This window comes from Silene latifolia, chromosome 9, assembly GCF_048544455.1.
Source record: "Silene latifolia isolate original U9 population chromosome 9, ASM4854445v1, whole genome shotgun sequence".
NCBI lineage: Eukaryota > Viridiplantae > Streptophyta > Magnoliopsida > Caryophyllales > Caryophyllaceae > Silene > Silene latifolia.
This window is the reverse complement of record NC_133534.1, coordinates 223,897,891-223,920,506: the sequence shown is the minus strand read 5'-3', so window position 1 is coordinate 223,920,506 and position 22,616 is coordinate 223,897,891. Positions and strand designations below refer to the sequence as shown.

The window sequence follows — 22,616 nt, the reverse complement described above, 5'->3', positions numbered from 1 at the left end:
ATGATGCCTCCGAGTTTAGACTCCCATTTCCGTTTATCTACATCGGTCCTAATCCCAACCCTGGTTCAGACTCAAACCCGGGTTTTACATTTCCAATTCCATTTTTCATCCCCTTTCCATTATTCCACTTCCCACCATTCCCTGACCCATTCGTCCAGCCCCCACCAACGACTTCAATTCCTAAACAAACTCCTCCCAAAAAACCAAGCCCAGTCCCAGTCCCATCTAATCCTACCACACCAGCCAAGCCGAGTCCAACAACTCCAAGTGGGGGTGATTCGCCAGTGGTGAACAGTGGAGGCGGAGGAGGTTACTCGAATGGCAAGGCTGACAATTGGTGGTATCGAGTACATGCCAATGGCGATGTTGAGACTTCTGATGGTTTCTTTGATGATCCAGATGTTCCAGATGGAATCAAACAGATGATCAACAACTTGTCTGCTTACTTAAAAACCCATGGCCACCCTTAATGGATAGTATTAACTAGTACTCCGTATATTAGTAGGATTGATATATTAGGGATGTTTTCATCTTCCAAGGTTGCTATAATCATCCGCTCTTCATTTGTTTCATTATCATGCATTATATTTCTGCATTTCTATTAGTGGCAGCCTCATGTTTAAGTTTTGCAATCAATAAAAATGACTCCCTAATTCTTTGTATTCATCTTTGATGCTTTCTTTTAAATGTTCTTCAGAGTATATAGTTGCACTGTTTTCTATTGTTTCAAACCGAACCACTTTGCAGCAGTCTTTGGTGTCGCTGTAACACGGTTGGACATTTGTTGCTATCTAACACATTCCGAAAAATAACAATTTTCCGAATTGAAATACTTCCATAATAATAGTAGCATACTCCGTACAGGACATACAAATAGGGCATCAATCCAACAACAATCTTTGTGTTTCAAGTACAAATTAAAGCAGATTTCAAGATTAACTGCAACTTAACATAATAATGGTAATACATAAGAAAACATTGCATTATTTAGAACAAGCGAAGACCAAAGATAATAAGTAAAGTGATAGAGTTGGTAATATTCAAAGAGCAGCAGCAGGTTGAATAATCTAAGCAATGATGAAGGGGAGAATATTGAGCAGAAACTCTTCATACCCAAATGTTGCCCTGCCACACCCATCTGCTTTCGCATTAAATGTCTCAGTTAGCCCCTGCAATTATATATTATCCACTTATTATTAGTCGAATTACGCGTATAAGATAGTATGGTAAGGACTAGGAAAGTAGGAAAGTAAATAGCATAAGCGAGAATATTACCCTAACAGTGAGGCAGCACCTGCATACAAGAAAGACAAGAAAGTAAACAAACATATGTCAGTTGAGTGCTGTTGAATAGAATAAAATGTTGAAATGAAAGGAAAAGGCGGTGATGAAGAAGAACATACTCGATGAAGCTATCATATTGAAGAGAACACCTGCCAACACTACCAGTCTTGTTAAACTTGGAAATGAGGAGATTAACAATGACCGGGGATACAGCAAAGCCCAAGCTGCTGAGAGCTTGACCTAGCTCTGATGAGTCGATGCTCCCATTCCTGTCCCTATCAAACCTCTGGAACATTGTCTGCATTTTTACCATTTTTCAATAACACACATATTTATCAATCATCCATACTAAATTAAAAGGATGAACGCGATAATCCATATGTTGATATAGTAATCTGCTTACCCTCCAGCTCTGAAGACACTTCATCAATGGTACAAACTCCTTGGGGCCTGTTTACAGATTGAGAATAAGGTAGGTCATTTACAACCGTTTCATCCAAACTCACATGTAGACAGTAGATTTGTGTAGGGAAAAGAAATACTCCGTACCAAGGGCCCTGCGGTTGCTATGAGTGAACTCAAACATGAGGAGGTGAACAGTCCTCATGTTAAAACTATAGTTGCAGGAGGACAAGACAGACTGAAGCTCCATATCGTCAACAACTCCATTACCATCCCTATCAATCCTGTTGAAGCAGGCGACAATCTTAGGGTCAGTCCCGGGTGGGAAGTGAGAGGGCATGATCTCACAAAAGGGATCCTGTCCAAAGACACTCATGCTTGCCCCCTGCTGCGACTGAGACGACTGGTAGGAGGAGCTCTTTTGCATCCCATATTGTGATTGTTGCACACCGCCATACTGGGATTGTTGCACACCGCCATACTGTGGTTGTTGCACGCCGCCATATTGAGACTGTTGGGCGCCATATTGAGATTGTTGCATCCCATATTGAGGCGGGGATGCTACTGTGGAAGATCGGTAATATTGTTGCTCTTGTTGGGATGATTGGTCATTGTAGTAACGTTGAGAGTAAGCTTGCATGTTAGCAAAGCCGGGGGGGTGGGGGTGGATGCTGAGGAAACTAATAAAGCTAGGAGTGTTCTGTTTGGTTTTTTGTTTGATGAAGGAAACTTGGGGAGAAGTAGGGTATTTATATAGTAAGAGAGTCTGGTAAGATTCTAATGTGTAAAATTTAAGCTAAGTTGTGGAATATATTCATTATTCATTATCAAAACGTCAGATAAGTGGAGGAGCTAACTCAAGTACATAATTACATGCCTACATATGGAGCATCTCATCTGTTGAGGCGGGATGGGATTCATGGATAAGAATTCCACACCCTTCAATATCCTATTAACATCAATTACTATATGCTATATTTATATTCTGTACAACATTGATGATTAGTGTAGTTATTATTAGTTCATTTGTAAGCTGAGTTATGTTACGGAAAAATAGAGTGGTATTCAACCTACTTATTGAAAACCAGTTTTGGTACTCTTATGAATTTCGACACACTTTTAACGATAGAAAACATTGAGTGAATTTATGTTGCGGAAAAAATATGAATAATTCACCTGGTACTCATGAATTTCGACACACTTTCCCATTGTATCAACGCTTTTAAATCTGCATACATAATATATTAATATCCTTTTGAGATTTGTTTTTTCTACTCAGACTCTTGCTGACCAAATCCTAGCTTCCATTAAGTTTTTGGATATATTGATGATCAGGGATACTATCTACCTTCTCTTTTCTACCTTCTCCTCTCATCTGTTCTTTGATTTGGTTCATTGTGGTTCTTTATCTTCGGGTTTAATTCACGATCCCCTTCACTAACTACCCCAACCCCATCATTGACCCCCTCCCACAATCCTGTGATAATGTCAAATGAATCATAATTCCCTTGTTAATTTGTTATAAATACCTTTTTTCCTTTATAATATTAAAACTAGTTTTGTGGCCCGTGAAATTCACGGGATGTTTTGTTTCTACCGTAATATTTTTAGTGATTTAATATCATAACATACTACGATCAACTCAACTTACGATTTAACTTACGATTTTCATGTTTTAAGTTAAAACTTCTTAGGGTTGTATAAAGTCAGTTAATTTTTTGTACAACAGTTTAATTGATACGCAAAACTATAATATTGTCAATGAGAACCCTCGCTAATTATTAGATATTAAAATTGTATCAACAATTCAGGAAATAACATAACACACACGATTAGAATTATTATGACAAAACTAACATTTCACACCACCCATAATATTGTAGCTAATAAAATAATGGGTAAAATAATAAATTGCGAAACTAAGAATTCCAAAGGAGAAACTCGAACAACAATTACATCATTACGGCATAATACTTTATATATTAAAACAATATTATACAAAATTGTATGTCATCTCTCCAAAAATTTTCACCTTTAGCCATATACTTCAAAATATGAAGTACTTCGAGTATTTGCCACCCATCGCAAAACCCACGTAATTGATATGTTCTTTAGATTGTCATACTTAAATACCATTGTCTCCTAAAATTTCAATTACATAACCTTTGAAAAATGCAATAACCATTACAAATACAATGTATTAATAATAAAAATTATAATTAAAAGAGACAAAAGACAAAAATTAAGGTTAAAGCTCATTCACCTAATGTTAGCGTAGAATTTAGAGATGGGTGAGGGATTACGAGCTTCTCATCGAATATGGTGGCTAAAAAGAAAAATTATTGGATCAATACAAAGATTTATGACTTGTGGATACATAATACCATTTAAAAGAAGTGATTGAAAATCCATACAATCTAGTTGATGGTTGTGTAGAGTGTTAGATGATGTATATATATATATAAAGATGGATTTTTGTGATTAGAAACCCAAAAGATGGGAGTGATTAACAAATAACTTCTTCAATTATATACATTTAGTGTAATTTATGAACATGCACTTATCACTCCAAGTTAATGTCATCAAGAGTTAACACAAAAATTGGTAGATGAATGGTTTCGTTTTTAAAGGGAATAATTTAAATATTCTTATAAATAGTTGAGTTAATTTTAATTTGTTATGTCCCATTTAATTTGTCACGTCACTTTTAATTTGCCATGTCACATTAATTTAGATACCCTTTTAAATAGATTTTAAAGATATTTTAGGTAGCGTTTGTTTAACTTTACCCTTTTAATTATAATTAATAATAATATACGGAGTAATATTTTATGGATTAATCGATTAAAAAAACTGTCATGTGGATTGAAATGCCATGTGAAATAAAATTAAATGGTTTATGTAGTCTTTTAAGTAAATTGTATAGATAGATAGATCATATATAGATAATAGTAAGGGAGTGAAGTTGGTATTTTGGTGTCGGTGGAATTGAAAGTGAAATTGGATGAAGCTGGGTGCAATGTGAAATTGTGAATAATAAACTACTCTTTTTTTTGTCATTTTTTTGTTTTTCCATTTCTTTGCTACTCCTTTTTATGCTCTTTTTTTTGGCTTGGTAATTAATAAATAAATTAAATAATTAATTAAAATGTATAGAATGTAAATTGATTGCTAATCTTATGTGGAATTAAATTAATTGCTAGTGATATGTGGAATAAAATTAATTGCTTTTGTCTAGCCTTTTAATTATATAGTATAGATTTTATATAAAAAACTTATACTCCCTCCATCCCGGTCATCATTTGTTACATATTCCATTTTGGGTATATCTCAATCAATTGTTTATCTTTCCAATTTAGGAATGGTATTGATGGACACTTTGATGTCTCACACTAAATTGGTTAAGGCAAACTAATGACCGGAACGGAGGGGATATATATAGCATAAAGTGTTGATAGACGAGTAATTATAGAATACTAGTATTCCTATGATTAAGGATGAAAACTAATCTAATAATCAGTGGAGATTGCCGAATCTTGTCAAATAACATAAGTTAGTGTGTGTTTGGCCTAGTTTGTAAAAGTGTTTTTGGACTCAAAAACACTTTTTGGCCAAACACGTTGTTTTCTAAAAATTAAGCTTCAAAAACAAAAACTCATTTTTGAGAATCGAGGCCAAACATGCTCTTAATTTAGTACCATACAATGAAAATTCCAAATAATTTGAATGACGCATTATGCATATGAAATCACAAAAGCAAGGAGGATAAGATAACCTTTGGGAGGAATAATAATGCCATTCCGTATAATAGCTCAGCTTGTAAATCGTTGACGGAACAAGAGATGCTCACTTAAGGCTACAACTTTGAGCTTGAATCTCTTTAGCATGTTGGACAACTTGCGTGATTCACATATTCGCAGGTGTCCATGAAATATATTGAGATTCATCTATTCAGGGTTTACAGTATACTTTTCCACCAATATGGGGGTTAATCGGTAGACTTGACGGAACTAACTCAACCCAATCGCTTGGAAAAAAGTACTATTTCCATTTTCCAAGTAGACCAAACCCGAAATGATAAACCAAAGAAAGCCCACCCACAAATAACTGACTGGAAATTGAAAAAAAAAAAAAAGGAACCTAACAATTACCATGTCATTGAAGACTGTTTCGGTCTAGTGCTCTTCCACATACATTTATGATGTTGCGGTTCTTGATTCAATAGAACTGCAGGAAGCCCATCGGGTTTTTTTAAAAAAAAAAAAAGAAGAAGAAAGAAATCACTCCTTAACTAACAAACCCATAATTACTCAAATCCGAATCAAACTAAAATGTCTCATTTGCCATGTCTATTTGACTACTAGCGAGTAGAATGTGCAACATGCGAACAAGACTGGATTGAGGAAGTGCTGTCCACACTGAATTGGCAATTCAGATGCCAAGTACATGAGACAGGTATCAACAACAAAATATCAAACAAATCCATAACAGTAACAAAATAAACTCGGTGTAGAGTATTTCTCGAAAAATATTCCATTTATCAAATTCAACAGGTGTTTCTGAAATAGAATTGTAAAGAACCAAATCTTAGGAGATCTACGGAGATTGAAATGTAGTTCTCAGAAGTCAAAACGCCCAAAAGATACAATACCAGTAGAAATGCTTCGATCTATTGAAATTTAACGGGCTGCTTGTGGCTGACCTTGCTCGAGAATTTGGCCGACTAGTTTGTAAGTTCGCACTGACAAAGATTTAGTGTGATCTATGAGCTGCTCATACCTGGAAGAACACCACGAAAAAATATTGATTTTGAGTTTTAGAAACAAAAAATTGGAGGACAAGATTCACAATCTTTACGGTTAAGAAAATTATCAAAAAAACAACTGTAGACTGTATGTTTTGTACTTACACATTGGGGTAGTTAGGTTCCATAACAACAGTGCCAGACTTGGAGTCGATCTTGGCATCTAACTTTGATGTGCGGATGAGATTCATAATCCAACTCTCTGCTTCCTCATTACTCAAGTTCAACTTCTCGGCAAGGACCCTGCAAATGACGAAAAATCACTCAGAACATTTAAAAGACCTAACTAGTTAATTACAGATTCAAGTCCTTTTTTTAGCTGACAGTCTGACACATGCATGTCATTCAAGGTTTTAAACATGTGTTATTGCCATGGATATACTCCACATCTGCTACTTGTGACATGGCTAGCACTGATTACACAGAATTAATAGGCGCTGAAAAGAGATCATAAGCCCCTACTTCAGACAAGTGAAAGAGCGTTGAGGCTATTTAAAAACTATAGTACATCAAATAACAGAACTCTCTTTTCCGTTCCTATTTGCATCATACAATTGTCTTTTATCTTTTACTCAAAACCGTAAATTTGTAAATAACTCCTATTTGACAAGTTTCACCCAAAAGTCCAACACTTTTCATCCATTTGCCTTTCATTCCTACCGTTTCCTTTTTTTTTTCACAATTTAAAGACAACTTCGGCCCAGCTGCCAAAGGACTGTAAGCTAGCTACAAGATTCGACTAACAACCCATTGTCAATCATAAAGCAGGAACATACCCAATGTTAATTCTCTGATGTATCCTGCAGTAAGTTTCACAGATGAAAAGACGGGCATTTTCAAGAAACTCATCCCTCATGGGAACAGTAGTGTAGCTGCCCTCCTCAACTCGTTTACCCAGGAATGGATCATTCAAAATAACCTGGACAAAGAAAATATTGAAATTAGAAATGTAAGCACTGAGACAAAAAGAAGAATTAACAAAATGATACATTACAGTAATAAAAGCTATGAGTACATCAAAGCTACACTTCATACCCTGGACAATAAACACCAAACATTCAACCACACAAGAGGCCTGAAGGGTAAAACAAGACATCTTGCCTTAAAGCTGTAACAATAACGTACAGAAATTTCAAAACCGCAAAATTGGAGTTTATTATACGGAGTATATGATAACTTCAGTACCCCTTGAAATTGTTACATATTTAGAAATTGATAAAATTAACCAAATAAGTGAACTATGACTGCAGTGTATACACCACGAATGGTACTTGTACAGAAAATTAGCACAAAATTCAGGCTGCAAGCCCATTACATCAAGCAATCATGGGTCATACACTCTAGAATCTGTTTTTTAAGAGAAGAAAGTATAGAACCTACACACTCGTCAAAAGTGGCATGAAGAAAAAGGCCCTAAGCAAAAGGCAGTGTATAAAGTCAGAAAGAAATCCTTACTTCTTCACATTCCCTCAGCTTTGTTTGTGCCCCATCAAAGTCATAGTTGACAAAAACACATGCTAAGAACTCAGTAATAGGATCTTTATAAGAATACTGCTCCTGCTGGATGACCTTGATGAAATCCTTAAACTGAGGCCTTCTCCTCTTGTTAACTATAAATGCAGCAGCGAGATAACGCAGAAGATGAGGAGCACTTGTTTGAATAGCATTAAGATACCTGCAAGGAAATGAATTACTCTAAGTTGATAAGTAATTTACGACCTTTTCAGGTAGAAACAAAGGGCTTAGAATATTAGGACTAAAGAGAAAGAGGGGAATGCAGATATAGTAGTACCAATAAATTCAGACAACTTGTCTGAAAATATGAGACACTAATTAAAAGTCACATAAAAGTGAGTTTCAATCAATACTACGGAGAGTAAAAAAAAAACTTAAGATAAAGGAGAGTGTGGATGACAAACTTGTCCTGGTTAAATAGGTCAATGATGAGATTCCTGCCATTGTCATGGTTGAAAAAGATAAAGAGGCTCCAGTGCATGAGCCATATTCTACTCTGCACTTGATTCAAAGGCGACGCAAATGCCTGCCGCATGAATGGAGATGATTGATCATCAGCAAACAGACAATAAATAAATATAAATAAATAAAAAGCAAAGGGGAGACAAGAAGAGGACCTTGGAATCAATGATCTCCTTCAAACGATTGAGTTCTTCAAGAGCAACATCCCAGTTTTGCATCAAAATCTCAGCAGCAAGCTTTCCCCATAAAGCACTAAGATTCCTGTCACTGTTGGTACAAAGAGCTCTATACTGGTATAGAAAATCAGCTGCTCCCGAGTAATTCCCACATTCAAATTGGAATTTTGCAAACTGATACAGTGCTTCTATTTGGTCCGGACCAATCTGTTTATTTAGACAATAACTCGAGTGACTTAGATCTAAGAACATGCCGTGTAGTGCAAAAGCATCATGCAAATCAACACCGCAAACAATATGACTGACTACCCACGCCGTAAAATAGAAAAGAAAAACCAAAAACCTCAGAAATTCAAGTGCTGCTGGTTGATGAGCTAATAACAATTGTTCTATTCTACTCCATATTAAGTACCACATGAAACCCATCAAAACCCAACTAGCATTCTAATTTGTAGGCCTGTACATTAACGCAGCCAATTTGGTCCACTTGTCATCTTATAATTGGCCCCTTCCATTCCTCGGTCTTTGTGCCAAAACCAAAGGACAACAATTGACCGGGACGAAGGGAGTATATTCTAATTCACATTGACATAAAACCATAGCCGGAAGCATCGACAGAAACATTAATAGTAAGATAAGATCTAATTGAACAGCTGCGACAACAATGAAAACATGAATCTACTACTAATTAACATTCAAATTAAAAAAGGGAAATAGTAATAATAATAATAGAGACCTGATAGCGGTCATTGAGCATGTGGAGATTATACTGTTTATCAGGACGTAACTCCTGAACCTTATCCTCGTTCTGAAGAAAAGCCATTAAAGGGGCAGCAGCTTCTTCTAAAGACTTCAATCTGGCAACAACATCAACTCTCCTATCAATCATCTCTTGAGGAACTTGATCTGTGTGGTAAAGTGATTTGTGAATATCCATGGCGTAATCAACCATGTTAGTGAAGTTGAGAAGATGGATCTTTCCCTTTAGAAGTTGGTCTTCAGGGTGGAGTTGACGCTCTTGTAGGAATTCAAGGAGTGGGAATACAAGATGACGGTCCATATGCGGCGCCATTCGAGGCGTTAGGTCATACTTCGCCATCGTTGATGCTGCTTCTCCTTGATGCTTCTCCTTGATGCTTCTTATATATAGTCTAGGGTTTTATTGGAGAGGAGATTGGTGATAACTGACACGGGAGATTGTCTTTCGACATCTCGTTCCTCGTTATAGGTATCCGACAAGTATCGGTGTCGAACGGGATAGTTGGTTAGGAGAAATGTCCGTGTTACCTAGATGTTAGGTTCTGACTTCTAATGTTCATGTCCAACTTGGATTACATCAAGTAGACCCGTTTTCAATTACCCGACTCGTATCTAATCAGACGCTCAAACTAAGGAATCAACTTTCACTCGTAGCTTGAATTGACTCGTCCCAAATACTCGTATTTGTTATTGCACACCGATATTTACCCCTAAATTTTGATGCAAAAATCTAGAAGTAATTTCTAAGAAAATGTTATTAGAGCCGTCTCGGTAATGGCGGAGCCCAGGATTTCATTGGCTATCTTTCTATTTTAGAAATGTCATTAGTAGACAATTTGATCCTAAACACTCAATTTATTCCATTTATCGTCTAATAATTGGTCATCTTATTTTTTCTTGGTCTTTGATTACCAACGGTAAACAAATGAACAAGACGTAGTGAGTAATATGCTACACAAATTCACCCTTACTACCTAGTAAAAAGTTATTAGATGAATACTGTATTAGTTTGGTCTTGGACCAAGCTAATTTTGTTTTCAAGTCAAAATCTGGTTGAGTTAATGTCGGGTTTCGGGTCCGTTCAGGTTAGGACAAATAAGGTAGTTTTCGGATGTCGGTATTCTCAGGTTCTATCGAGTCGGGTTTCAGAGCGATTCGAGTTGGGTCCTCGGGTCGACTCGGCTTTTGCAAGGTCTAGTCTCCCCCACCTACAAGTTTGTTGAAATTCAACTCAAATGCTCTAATTTTTTGTGGTGGGGAAATTGGGCTTCAGGGTGTTGGCAAAGATAGATGGCACTTGGCAGGGTGAGGGTTATGTCATGTCGTGGAGTTCGTGCAAAATAGGAGCTGCGATGCAATACAGGATTGGAGTATATGGACGGTTTGGTGCAAATAAGGTTCAACTTGAAAGCGATTCAATGACACTGACAAATGCTATTGCTAGCAGTAGGTCGGGTTTATGTTCTTGTTCATCTCTGTTCTTGATTCCTTTCATTGTACGGTACCCATGTCAAATGGGAGGGAAATACCGTAGAGAAGACGAGTTTAGCTTATCGGACTTTCCGTCAGCTGCCTGAACATCGGTGGAGACTTATATTAATAACACCACCCCTTCCCTGTTATGCCTCAAAAAAACGAAAAGAAAAAACCTTACAGGACATAATGCCACAGGTCCCCTAATTTCTCCACGGACCACGGAGATCTTCAGGCCTATAGAAGGGTATTGCTAAATTAACCATGGTATATTAAACAAAGAAATTTTTACTCAATTAAGTCCAGTGCAAAAATATGAATGTGGAAGGGAACTCGATTGACAAATTGACGACAGAGATAAGTGTGTAAGAAACCGACTGGTCTGTATATTTCTTCACACTCATCCATCAGTCACCTCAACTTCCAACACAGACATATGGGGTCGATAATGAGTTAACCATCCAACTAAATTTGCTCCTTACTGAACAAACAATCGCATATCTCCTTTCACGATGCGTTTCTTCTCTTGAACAAACATGATCCCTCCATTCCTATCCGCAGCATCTTTGACTGTCAATTAGTCAGCTATCCAAATTGGGTGTGCTTGTTCGGTGTCCGACTCGCACAAGCTGCTCATGGAAGCCAGGCTCATGAGGAAGTTAAATCACTTGCCATTTTTAAGATACACGATCTGATGCAACGCATTTCCCATCGAGTGACCAGCAATTAAACTCATTCAATACGTCATTGCCTTCTTATCACGGGACCACCTCATTCACAGTAGTGTCATGGAATATCATTCAGTATCTTCTGTATGAGTTGGTATATGTCCTGTAGCTATCCTGCCAATTCCTGCGATTGCTGCTCCTCTCAAATGGAAATCCCTGATAATAGTGTTCTGAATATCTCCTTGAACTGCTTCTTATATTATTGCTCTCCTTTAGAGCTTTCCTCATTTCTTCCTCTTCATCATACTCTTCGCGCTGAAAAACAATATAATGTACAAACACCTATGTTAAAACAGAAAGCAAAGTTCTTAAAACAGAAAATAGAAGGATGATAAAACAGAAAAGGTACCTTTGTTGGATCTGAAAGCACAGCATATGCCTCACCAATCATTTTAAACAACCTGTCTGAGTCTTTGTGAACTAGCTCAGCAATATCATTCCATTGACGCCCTTCATCTCCAACATCACTTCTCACTAGGGACTGACCAGCCTATGCAAATACAGGAGATCAGAGGAATAAGAAACCGGCATGAACTTGTAATAGCCAAATTTACTGGATCAGGATTAAGATTATTCACAAACTTTATTTACAAACATCTGAAGATTGAACGCGGTAAAACTGATTTCCCAGGTATCACAGACAACAAAATCAGAATAGCCACCAGTACCTTGTCAGGATGATGCCTGAGTGCTGCCTTCCGGTAGGCCTTCTTGATTTCAGATGCCGGATCAGATTTATTAACTCCCCTAGAATACATTTGGAGATGTTAAAAAGTTGGATAATTTATTGGGTCCTAAAAATAATTTTTTTTTTAAAAAAAAAAAAAAAAAAAAAAAAAAAAAAAAAAAAAAAAAAAAACAGTTCTTTAACGTGGATAGTGTGGTCCAATGAAGATCGTGGACCAAGGTTATCAGTGAGTTAAAAACTACTATAAAAGACTTAACAAAAAGAATGTTGCAAGTTACATTTAGAAAGGTTAAACATATCTGCTAGCACTACATTTGGCTAGTGGTTACATATGAGGGAGTGGGAGTGAGAAGTACTAGTAGGAGACGAGAGGAGGGAAAGGGAGAAAGCACAATGCCATTTCACTCTAAACCTTTCCAGTATGAGACAGATCATTACAGAAACTCACAAAAGGAAGGATTCAAACTCCTACTACATTATTTCCTGACATATGCCTCTCATGTTTAACGTGACTCCTACGCTTCCTCTCATCAAAGGCCAGGGTAAGGCGGCAAGATGAAACTGCCCTAATACCAATAGTGCTCTTTCACCACGAAAAAGAGACTAACAAATATAGAATATATTCAGTGGTTAAAGCAGTTTCCCAGCCATGTCCCATAAAAAATTTAGACAGTCAAACTACGGTAGCTCAGAAGTTTAAGCCTTTCTGCAGCCAAAAGTCAAAAAGGATGTCATAATAAATTTGTAAATTGCAAATTAAGGAGCCATTCTGCCGACTTCACTCCATCAGTCATCCAGAAGACCAACATAAAATAACAATTTTTGTTCTCATAAAGGAAAGGAAATGGCTTGATAGGAATATAAAGCATAATTCGCCCCCATTATGTAGAGTACATTGCATGTTTATTTAACGGGCACTCAACACCAAGGAAAGTAGCGTCTCTACTCTCTAGAACTCTGAACCACTACTAGGTAAAAAAAAAAAGACTTCATCTTCAACATTTCACTCATCCTAGGACTGATATAGTAGATTAGTAGTGAACTAGTGATAATAATTCATAAGCAATGGTAATGCACTGGAAGATTAACCAGACATTTGAGCATCCAAGGGCTTGCACTTACAAAATGAGGTACAGGTCCAATGGAATATCTCTTTTTGCTTCTTCTTCCATCATGGAAAGACGATGTCGAACCTGTCTTAATTCTTTTCCATTTCCAGAACCAGACTGTTTTGATTTTTCCATGGATTGTTTCTCAAGAAGAGAAATCAGTCTCTGCAGGTCAATAGCAGCTTGTCTAAAGTCTCTAATCATCTCATGCAATGTTGCTCTTCTAGAAACTGCCTGTACAGGGATAGGAATAACAGTAAGGGTCCAAACAGAAGTATGAAACCTTGCAATGATCACTATACACTTGAAGAAATTTACCCTTCCCCTTTCTCCACGGGAAGAGTGGTAAGGGATTATAAGCATAAAACATTACACAACCATATATGTACTCCTCTCCAGGTTAAGCTCTTGGCTTTGAATTTCCCTGAACGAAATTGTGCAACCAATTTTCAGGGTGAGATGAGCATCTCCTAGAGATCTGTACTACATACTAGGTCTAGGGTTGCAGCTACCTAATTGTGATTCGCTGAAAAAAAAAATGAAAAACAAAAAACACAAATAGTTGCTGTTAAAACCTTGGCATAGGCTTCATCGAGGGCAATGGCTAAGCTGCAATCAGAAATAGCATCAGCTATGTGTCCTAAAGCTTGGTGCGCAGCAGCGCGATTGCAAAAGCAAATTGCTGCAAACGGACGGGATTCCATGCTACTCGTAATAGCCGTTGTATAATGTTCTATAGCCTCGATGTGTTTTCCAGACTGAAATGCAGTATTACCAGCACTCTGTAGCCATGTATACAGAAGAAACAGTAAATTATTATCCTTAATGAGAAAACACAGCATAAACAAACACGAAGGTTCCACCCAACTTGTCATCAAACAGAGGTGAAAAAAGAGAAGAAAATTTTGATATATTAAAACCAATTAGGCCATATTTTCCCCTTCTTGATACGCTAAACAAAGAGAAGCGGGCAGAGGTGATTAAAGACAGTCATCTGCTGCAACAGGCAAGTCAAAAGTGGAAATGGAAGGCTCGGGACTTTTTGCAACAATTATTACAGAATGAAGGGGTATAATGGTATATAAGCCGAGTACTTCATAGGTGAGGCCTCCTCATAGTATGAGACCTCATTAATCACACATAAACCATATCAAACCGAAGTACCACGCTTCCAACTCTTATCTTTTTATATCTCACCCCTCACAACCGGCCACAGCTGTGCACTACCACCAAACCCCACACGTAACCACCACTGGATCCTACCACTCCGTTCCTCTACAAAAAAATGCCGTGTCCCACTTCCCAAACCCATCAAAACTCCCCAACACCACCACCCTCCACCCCAACCACTACCACCTTCACCCCTCCCATCACCAAAAGATCCAGCCAGATTATTGGCTAATTCTCTCCCTTGCACCGACAATTAGCTATTTTTCTCAGACAAGGGCTATGATTTTCCAACACCGCTAACCCGTTGCTAAAACACATACCCTCTACCCCTTTCCGAAATATTACGTTGACTTTGCCACATATCTGAAGCCATATGATCACTTAGGGTGCTTAATAAACACTTTTGGAGAACGGGTCAAAACGAGGGTGGCCAAAGCTGTGATGGCAGAGTCTGAAGGTGGATGCATAGAGAAATGTATGAGACCTCCTCAAACTAATATACGTAATCATAAGTATTATCATGCGTATATAGGAAACCATCTTTAGCTTAAGTTTGCAATTTAGGCTAAATGCAAACCATTTTGACACCTTCAGCCAGGTGGACTAGAAGGCACATGAACGTTAAAAGAAGGCATGTCATGCACGAAAGGAAGTGATTCAGAATATATACGACCAATATCCCTCACAAGTCAAACCACATAAAAATCACTCACAATTCCTTACACCATGAAAAGAAAAAAAACTAATGTTAACATCTCAGATAGTGACTGCTAAATGTTCCACATGCATAACACATACCTTCTCCCTTAGTAATTCACCTATAGTGGCAGCTAAAGTATCTGATGATTCCTGGGGTTTGGCTCCAGACCTACTCAGGGGGAAAAAAAAAAAAAAAACTAGTTAGTGTTAACAACTCAAATAGTCTAATAGGCCCTAAAAACAAGTACCCAAAAGGCTCATGAAAATGAGATCTGCTCAGAGAGCTCTAATGATGAGAGCTGTTAAAGGATCAATCACAGATTTCACTTACTCTTCCTTCTTTATATACTCAAGAGCCTCCTCGAGCTTCCCAATATGAAAGTGACACTTATATAAAGCCCGTCCCCTCCAACCGTGTACATCTGAACATAAATCATCTGCTTCATGGTTGTCAGAAGATGCAGCAGCGAAGTTCTCTCCTGCAAAATCGCGAGTCTGGTGGCACAAAGCTATTGCTTCATCATGCCTCCGCAACTGCAAAACACAGCATACACTTAGACCAAATAGAATGCATTATTCGAATAAGAAAGGAACTTTTGTGTCAGTCGTACCATGCAAAGGGCCTCAGCTTTCATTTCAAGTAGCTTCTCAGAGTATATACTCACAGACATTGCTTCAACAATTAAATCCAAAGCACTAGCTGCAGCTTCTGATGTTTTGAGTCTCAGAAGTTCAGCAGAGCGTTTGGAACATTCAATTACTTTCTGAAGAATACAAAAACAAGGCATTTATTAGGACAAGAAAACAATTTTGCTTATCTGATTGTCGCATTATTGCTACATTTTTGTGACAGTTTTGTACTTTTAATGTTTTCTTTTACAGCAGAACACTAAGGGGTATTTTTTAGACAGACCTTGTGGATTCTTTTTTATTAACTGAAGTACCATTCGCTTCATGCGAGCTTACTGTAAGTCTCTAATATAAGGCAGCTTTTCTTCAAAAACATTATCACCGGCACACATTCCCCTGTTGGTTTGTGGTTTACATAATTGCTTTATATTCAAGCATTTAGTTACCAGGAAGCCTACATAACAATTGAAATCTCTAGCAAAAAATATATATAAGCAACACATGAAAACATGATATCACGACAACTTGAGAATATTAGCCTGACATGGCAACCACTGTACTTGTAGATGTTAAGGGAAAGACAGTATTTGCGGCAAAATAACAGGGGAACTTAATCTAATCATGACAGGCGCATTAGTACTCTCTAGACATGCAAGACAAAAACCTTCTTGAGACATCAGTGTTTTAAATAATTAGGAAGGAAATAGGTCATGAAGCTACTCAAATATAACAAGTAGGATGAATTTTTGCCATTAAATTAATCATTTCACCTCAGACTTTCGTATCCCTTCAGAGGCTGAAATTATGACTTGCCTATCAAGGCAAACAGCTTTAGATGATTCGATGACGTTACCAAAGCATTTCATAGCATCCTCCAACTCCCCCAGCTGAAGATAACAACTACAGAGACAAAACACAGTTGAGTAAGGCAAAAAGTTAGGGAGCAAGAAACAGATCAGTAATAACATGAACACATCTATAGTTTAATAAAAGAACAAATTCAAAGGACGCAGGAAAAATCATCAACACTGACCAACAGATAGGCAAAATTATCTTATATTTCTACAAAAATTCTCACAGGGCAAAACAGTACTAAGACTACTAGCGATTATCTAGAGAGATAAGGACCTATAAATAAATATGAGGATTACTAGGAAAGAGACCGATGAAGTCCAAAAAGCTAGACACTTACTTAGCAGCTCTCATCTGTGCTCTATGGAAAGTGGGATCAAGCTTAACAGCCATACGGCAATCTTGAACAGCTTCTCTCACCCTACCAAGAGCCATCCTTGTTGCAGCGCGGTTACTGTAACAACGCACAAGAGGCGCAAAAACATCTGATGCGTCACGCAGAGGGATGCAATTCACACCCCATGTGTAGAAGTCCTCCGCTTTAGAAAGATCCCCCTTTTCGTAGGCATCATTCCCTCTGCACCAAGTAATGTTAACATGTCAGAAGGCAACAACAAGAACAAAATATACTCCCTCCGTCTCAATCATTTGTTTACCAAACGATTGGGACAAAGGGAGTATCCCTTCATAAGAAAATAAACAGTCACCACTTGCTTAATGTTAACAGATGAACATGAAATATGTACCTCCTTCGCCACTTATCACAAGCTTTTTCTGCTGAGCTTAATGCAGAATTATGGCTCTGCTCCCTGTTTCCTTTGGCTTCATGCTTGCCCCTGCTAGTAGAAGTAGAGAAGTTTCCTTTTAGACCATCATGCGCATTAAACGGATGAGTTCCACCCAAGGAAGATCCTTGGGCCGTCGAACTTGCAACAGGGATAGAAGCAGATTTCATCCGGTACTTCTTTTTCTGCTGACGTTTCTGAGAAGTAACATCGTTTTGAGCAGAACTTGATGCTTTGAAGGCAAACTTCTCCTGGCCATCACTGGCCACGTCAGTAGTGAAAGCAACCGGGGTAACATTTTCATCATTGTTATTCACTTTCGCACTAGAGCCAGAATCAGGAGCATCCATAGTGGCACCCAGCCCATTTTTCATGAACAATGGGCTTGGTTGTGCCAACCCAGAAATACCACCATTTTCCACTTTTGATTGACCAGTTGCCTCTTGGCCAATAAGAGACACATCATCAGTTATTGTAGTCTCCTCATAAGGTGAGAAGTCCATGGGAGAATAACATTCAGCTGCGTCTTGGACTTGAGTAACGCTTTTAGCTGACAAGGGTATTTCTACAGGCTGCTGCTTGGTGGACTTAGAGTGTTTCACCTTGGCCTTTGTCTTCTTTGAATGTTTGTCCCTCAAACCTCGAGCTCTTACCCTAGACTCTGTCTTTCTACCTAATTCACTAGGCAGATTTGAACTAAAGGAGAATGATCCGTCAAATTGCGGTAATTTAAATTCTGGGAAAGAAGCCACAGAACTCTGAGCCATACTAGCAGAACTACAGCCAGCCTTCTTCTCTTCAGAAACAGAGCAAGCCTCGGGTTTAATGCTATCAACTTCAGCATCTAAAATTGGAGAAGAGAATAGAGACAGAGGCACATCTTTCACACTACCTCCATCTTCGGCAGAAAAAGAGAATGATTGAGGGGTAGAATCGCGAGCACTAGTGGAGTTTCCACTGCTTCCAAATACAAAAACTTTGTCGCTAGTGAAATGGGGTTTTAACCTACTGGTCTCCCCAGTATTAACACTTTTGTCATCTTCATTGGAACTGATAGCACTCGCCTCACTTCCCATAGGAGTAAACCATCCCCCAGACACATCTGAACTCGCCTCACTTTTCACAGGAGTAGACCTTTCCCTGGGCACATCAGACTTCCCCCCAGCACTCGTGAAAACAAAAATCTGATCGCTTCCATTTGACAAACCCACATTGCTTTTGCCCTGTGGCTTTTCTCCACCCAAGCCATCCCTCTCATTCCTCTCAATTTTCAACTTCTTTAATTCCTCTGAAAGTGCAAACTCTGTGCCACTTTCTCCATGTTTTCCCTTACCCTCCTCATCAACATCATCACTGGTAGTGCCATTTTCTGGCTTTATACCATTAGAACCAATTTCGCCAACTTTCTCCTTTTCTACACTAACATTCTCTATTGAATCAACATTTCTAGTATCCCCTCCTAAGTTACTACCTTTAACATCAGCTTTTGACACATTATTACTAAGATTGCAATCATCGCCTTTATTATTATTAAAATTTAAACCCCCAAAAATAAAACATTCATTATTAAACTGTGCCCCAATAACATCAGCACCATTGCGAATATTACTATCATTCTTAATACCATTACAATCACTGGCTCCATTATCCGTATTCGAAACCCCGAAAACAAAATCAGCACCGTTGCTAACATGATTATTATTATTATTGTTCATACTACTATCAGAATGACTAACTCCATTATTCGAATTTGAAACCCTGAAAACAAAGTTCTCATCACGAAACTGGCCATTAAAAGCATTATTATCACTGCAATTACTAAAATCATTCAGGTGAGCATTAGTGGAGCACACTGACCGAAATGGGTTAATCCCGGAATCAACGGCATCAGCCGAAAACGACGACGTCGTCGTTTTGCAGCTCCTCCTCTGCTTAACCAGCCTAGGCCTCGATCTCAGGCCAACCCGGCCCGATACCGAAGATTGATTATTATTATTAATAGAAGAAAAGGATGAAGAGGCGCCAGAGTTGAAGCTGCAACGGTCGTGATTGAAATTAAAGACGGAATTAGGATCGGAGGGGGCTCGGGTATCTACAGAAGCCGCCGACGGTGACATTGCCGATGAATTACCGGCATGCAATTGGGGGAAAATGGAAAATTAGGGTTTGGAAATGAGTTAGGTTAAAGAATAGTGATTACGGGGAGTTTGGGGAAGGAGAAGGTAATTAATTAGCTTATTAGTATGTTGGAGGTGGAAGGAGCATTCAAAAGGCAGGGAAAGAGGGAAGAGAAAGGGATTCGAGTTGTTTGATTGGGGGAATTTCTTTGATTTCTTCCCTTTTCTGCTACTTAAGACCTTGTGTGTACGCTTTTCATTTTTTTTTTTATTTTTTTTTTTTTTTGAAATCCCTCCGTAGAGGTTAAACCTTCACTAATAAATCATCAGAAGCAATAGCGATAATGTTCACCGGGAATCCACTCGACCATTCCCGCTTACCTACAACACAAGGTGCTAACCGAGCAGTCTCATGAGCAACCTTGTTCGACTCCCTACCGACAAACGACCACTTTACTGAACTAAAGGAATTACAAACATAAAAAATATCGTCCAAAATGAGATGGAAGTCACTTCTACCGTTCGCCCTTGTCTTCAAAGCCTTGATCAAGACTTGGCAGTCGCTCTCCATTATAATGTCTCGAAAGCCTCGTCTAGTAGCTTCCTCCATACCCATCAGAATCACCTCCGCTTCCGCCTCCTTAGGCTACCTGACCCCTCTTCGTTGCTCCACCACCAGCCACTTCACCTCCCCTCTATCGTCCCTACACACGACCATGAGCCCAACCCCAACACCCTCTTTGACAAAAGCATCGACGTTGATTTTAGACACACCCCTCACCCGGTTTTGTCCACCCCGAGCCTCTTCCTTCTTTACTCCCCTGTGCTGCCTGTCCTTTCCCCCCGCCACTCTCACCGTCCTCCATCTCCTTACACATATCCACAGTCCTCCTCACCACCTCACCAATACCCATATGCTCTTCCTCAAAGACCCATTTATTGCGCCTCTCCCACACCGCCCAACATCCCACCATAAACGTGACTCTATCCCTCCTGTCTAGCTCTTGCATAACCTTCCATACCCACTCCCTCACCCGCTCAAACCCCCCTTCCTTCACACTTCCAAGCGCCAACCCTTCCCATAACCCTCCCAATCCCCCACAATATCGTATCATATGAATTAGAGGGGGAAAGAAGAAAAATAAAATAGGGGATTAAAAGCAAGATTGACAAGTAACTAAATGAGGGAAATTAGGGAGGAGTGGTTGAGCTTTTCCCTTATGCTAAACTGGTTCATCTAGATAGGGAATGGTTTGACCATGCCCCCCTTAAAGGTGATTTTTGATAAAAGGAACGGAGAGGAAAGTGGACCTAGGAGAAAATTTTGGTTCGAGCATGTGTGGGTAGGGGAAGAGGGGTGTGAGGATACCATACGGAGGGCCTGGGCACGGGACGATGGCGATTTGCTTGAGACAATAGAAGCGTGTGCAAAGGATCTCCAAAAATGGAAGGGTATAAACATTGGTAAGGTGGTGAAGGAGCTGAGAAAGAAGAGAATGAGACTTAGTGTGCTTAATGAAGGGTTAAGGAATGTAAGGGCAGTGGCAGAGCGAAGGCAGATTGTGCAGGATATTGCAAAGCTTCTGAGGCAGGAAGAACTTTTATGGCGGCAACGATCGCGTGCGATTTGGCTAAAGAAAAGCGATAAAAATACAAAAAAAAATCATCGTAAAGCAAGCCAGAGAAAGGAGTGAAACCATATTCATAAGATTGTTGATGGCGAGGGAATAATATATGAGAAAACAGAGGATGTGGCAAACGCAGCAGTGAGCTATTTTCAAGGGCTATTTAACACTACTTCACCGTCTAATTTTGGGGATGTGTTCCAAGGGGTTATGGGGTGAGTGACGGAGCATATGAATGCGATATTAAGGGTAGATTATACGGGGGGAATAAGTTGTTGAAGCTCTGAATCAAATGAATTCGCTCAAAGCGCCGGGTCCAGATGGTATGAATGGCTTGTTTTTCCAAACCTACTGGTATATAGTTGGACCTTCTGTAATTCATCAAGTGTTAGGCATTCTAAATGGCTCGCCAATTCCAGGTAATTTAAACATAACCCATATTGTGTTAATTCCTAAGAAAAAGGCCCCGAATAAAATGGTAGATTTCCGGCCGATAAGTTTGTGCAATGTATTATATAAGATCGTGTCCAAAGTTTTGGCTAATAGACTGAAAAAGTTTCAAGGAGATATTGTGTCGGAGAATTAGAGTGCGTTCACCCCAGGTAGAATGATTACTGCTAATATTCTTATTGCTTTTGAGATGTTTCATTTTATGAAAAATTCGAGAGGTCGAGGGGGGGCATATGGCACTCAAATTGGATATGTCAAAGTTGTATGATAGGGTAGAACCGTAGAATAGTAGTTCTTGGAGGAGCGGCTTCGATGTATGGGATTCGATGCCTTGTGGGTAGGACGTGTGATGGAGTGTGTGCGGTCAGTAAGTTGTGCAGTGTTGGTTAATGGTTCCACATCTTAGGTTTTTAAACCGACTAGAGGTCTGCGTCAAGGGGATCCCATATCGCCATATTTATTTATCTTATGTGCCGAAGTGTTATCTAGCCTACTTAGACGAGGTGTGGAGAATGGCTCTTTACACGGTATCCGAATTGCTCCAATGGCCCCGGTAATTTCTCATTTACTTTTCGCTGATGATAGTATTTTTTTCATGAAAGCCAATGAAGCTGAAGCACTGATAGTGAAGGAAATTCTTCATAAGTATGAGTTAGTATCCGGTCAGATGATTAATTACGACAAAACGACGGTCTCCTTCAGCAAAGGTACAAGGGTAGAGAGGCGAAATAAAGTAGCTGAGGTGCTCGGGGTGAAGGTCATTGAGGTCCAAGAGAAGTATTTAGGTTTGCCTACGGTGGTCGGTCACTCGAAACAGGTGGTCACACGGGTAATTAGGGACAAGCTTAGTAAAAAATTACAAAGTTGGCGGGAAATGTTGCTCAGTAA

The 22,616-nt window shown here is 38.9% G+C and overlaps 3 protein-coding genes across 3 annotated transcripts; all 3 read right to left on the bottom strand.

The window, feature by feature from the left end:
- Positions 1–863: 863 nt before the first annotated feature.
- On the bottom strand, positions 864–2,416 carry LOC141600466 (calcium-binding protein CBP-like). The gene is made up of 5 exons (XM_074420700.1): positions 1,834–2,416; positions 1,688–1,734; positions 1,404–1,582; positions 1,276–1,294; positions 864–1,169 (listed from the first exon to the last, which is right to left on the bottom strand). The coding sequence occupies exons 1-5, from the start codon at positions 2,324–2,326 to the stop codon at positions 1,068–1,070; spliced, it is 840 nt and encodes a 279-aa protein (XP_074276801.1). The 5' UTR covers positions 2,327–2,416; the 3' UTR covers positions 864–1,067.
- Positions 2,417–6,142: 3,726 nt separating this feature from the next.
- LOC141600464 (eukaryotic translation initiation factor 3 subunit E) lies at positions 6,143–9,840 on the bottom strand. The gene is made up of 7 exons (XM_074420698.1): positions 9,380–9,840; positions 8,623–8,850; positions 8,410–8,531; positions 7,946–8,165; positions 7,267–7,409; positions 6,596–6,733; positions 6,143–6,465 (listed from the first exon to the last, which is right to left on the bottom strand). The coding sequence occupies exons 1-7, from the start codon at positions 9,740–9,742 to the stop codon at positions 6,366–6,368; spliced, it is 1,314 nt and encodes a 437-aa protein (XP_074276799.1). The 5' UTR covers positions 9,743–9,840; the 3' UTR covers positions 6,143–6,365.
- Positions 9,841–11,145: 1,305 nt separating this feature from the next.
- On the bottom strand, positions 11,146–19,946 carry LOC141600461 (uncharacterized). Its single transcript, XM_074420694.1, has 11 exons — positions 17,498–19,946; positions 17,092–17,328; positions 16,670–16,799; positions 15,881–16,033; positions 15,601–15,803; positions 15,369–15,438; positions 13,976–14,182; positions 13,414–13,634; positions 12,272–12,350; positions 11,953–12,093; positions 11,146–11,858 (listed from the first exon to the last, which is right to left on the bottom strand). Exons 1-11 carry the CDS (start codon positions 19,651–19,653, stop codon positions 11,676–11,678), a joined length of 3,780 nt encoding a protein of 1,259 aa, XP_074276795.1. The 5' UTR covers positions 19,654–19,946; the 3' UTR covers positions 11,146–11,675.
- Between the last annotated feature and the right edge of the window lie 2,670 nt (positions 19,947–22,616).

Excerpts from the sequence above, each read along its gene's own strand:
- LOC141600461 (XM_074420694.1), bottom strand. The coding sequence starts at position 19,653 with ATGTCACCGTCGGCGGCTTCTGTAGATACCCGAGCCCCCTCCGATCCT. Across the intron at positions 16,800-17,091 it reads GCACAGATGAGAGCTGCTAA|TTGTTATCTTCAGCTGGGGG; the intron begins GTAAGTGTCTAG and ends TTGTCTCTGTAG. Across the intron at positions 15,439-15,600 it reads GAGTATATAAAGAAGGAAGA|GTCTGGAGCCAAACCCCAGG; the intron begins GTAAGTGAAATC and ends CCCCCTGAGTAG.
- LOC141600464 (XM_074420698.1), bottom strand. The coding sequence starts at position 9,742 with ATGGCGAAGTATGACCTAACGCCTCGAATGGCGCCGCATATGGACCGT. Across the intron at positions 8,851-9,379 it reads TGCTCAATGACCGCTATCAG|ATTGGTCCGGACCAAATAGA; the intron begins GTCTCTATTATT and ends CTAAATAAACAG. Across the intron at positions 6,466-6,595 it reads GAACCTAACTACCCCAATGT|GTATGAGCAGCTCATAGATC; the intron begins GTAAGTACAAAA and ends GTGTTCTTCCAG.
- LOC141600466 (XM_074420700.1), bottom strand. The coding sequence starts at position 2,326 with ATGCAAGCTTACTCTCAACGTTACTACAATGACCAATCATCCCAACAA. Across the intron at positions 1,735-1,833 it reads TAGCAACCGCAGGGCCCTTG|GCCCCAAGGAGTTTGTACCA; the intron begins GTACGGAGTATT and ends ATCTGTAAACAG. Across the intron at positions 1,583-1,687 it reads AGTGTCTTCAGAGCTGGAGG|ACAATGTTCCAGAGGTTTGA; the intron begins GTAAGCAGATTA and ends GTAAAAATGCAG.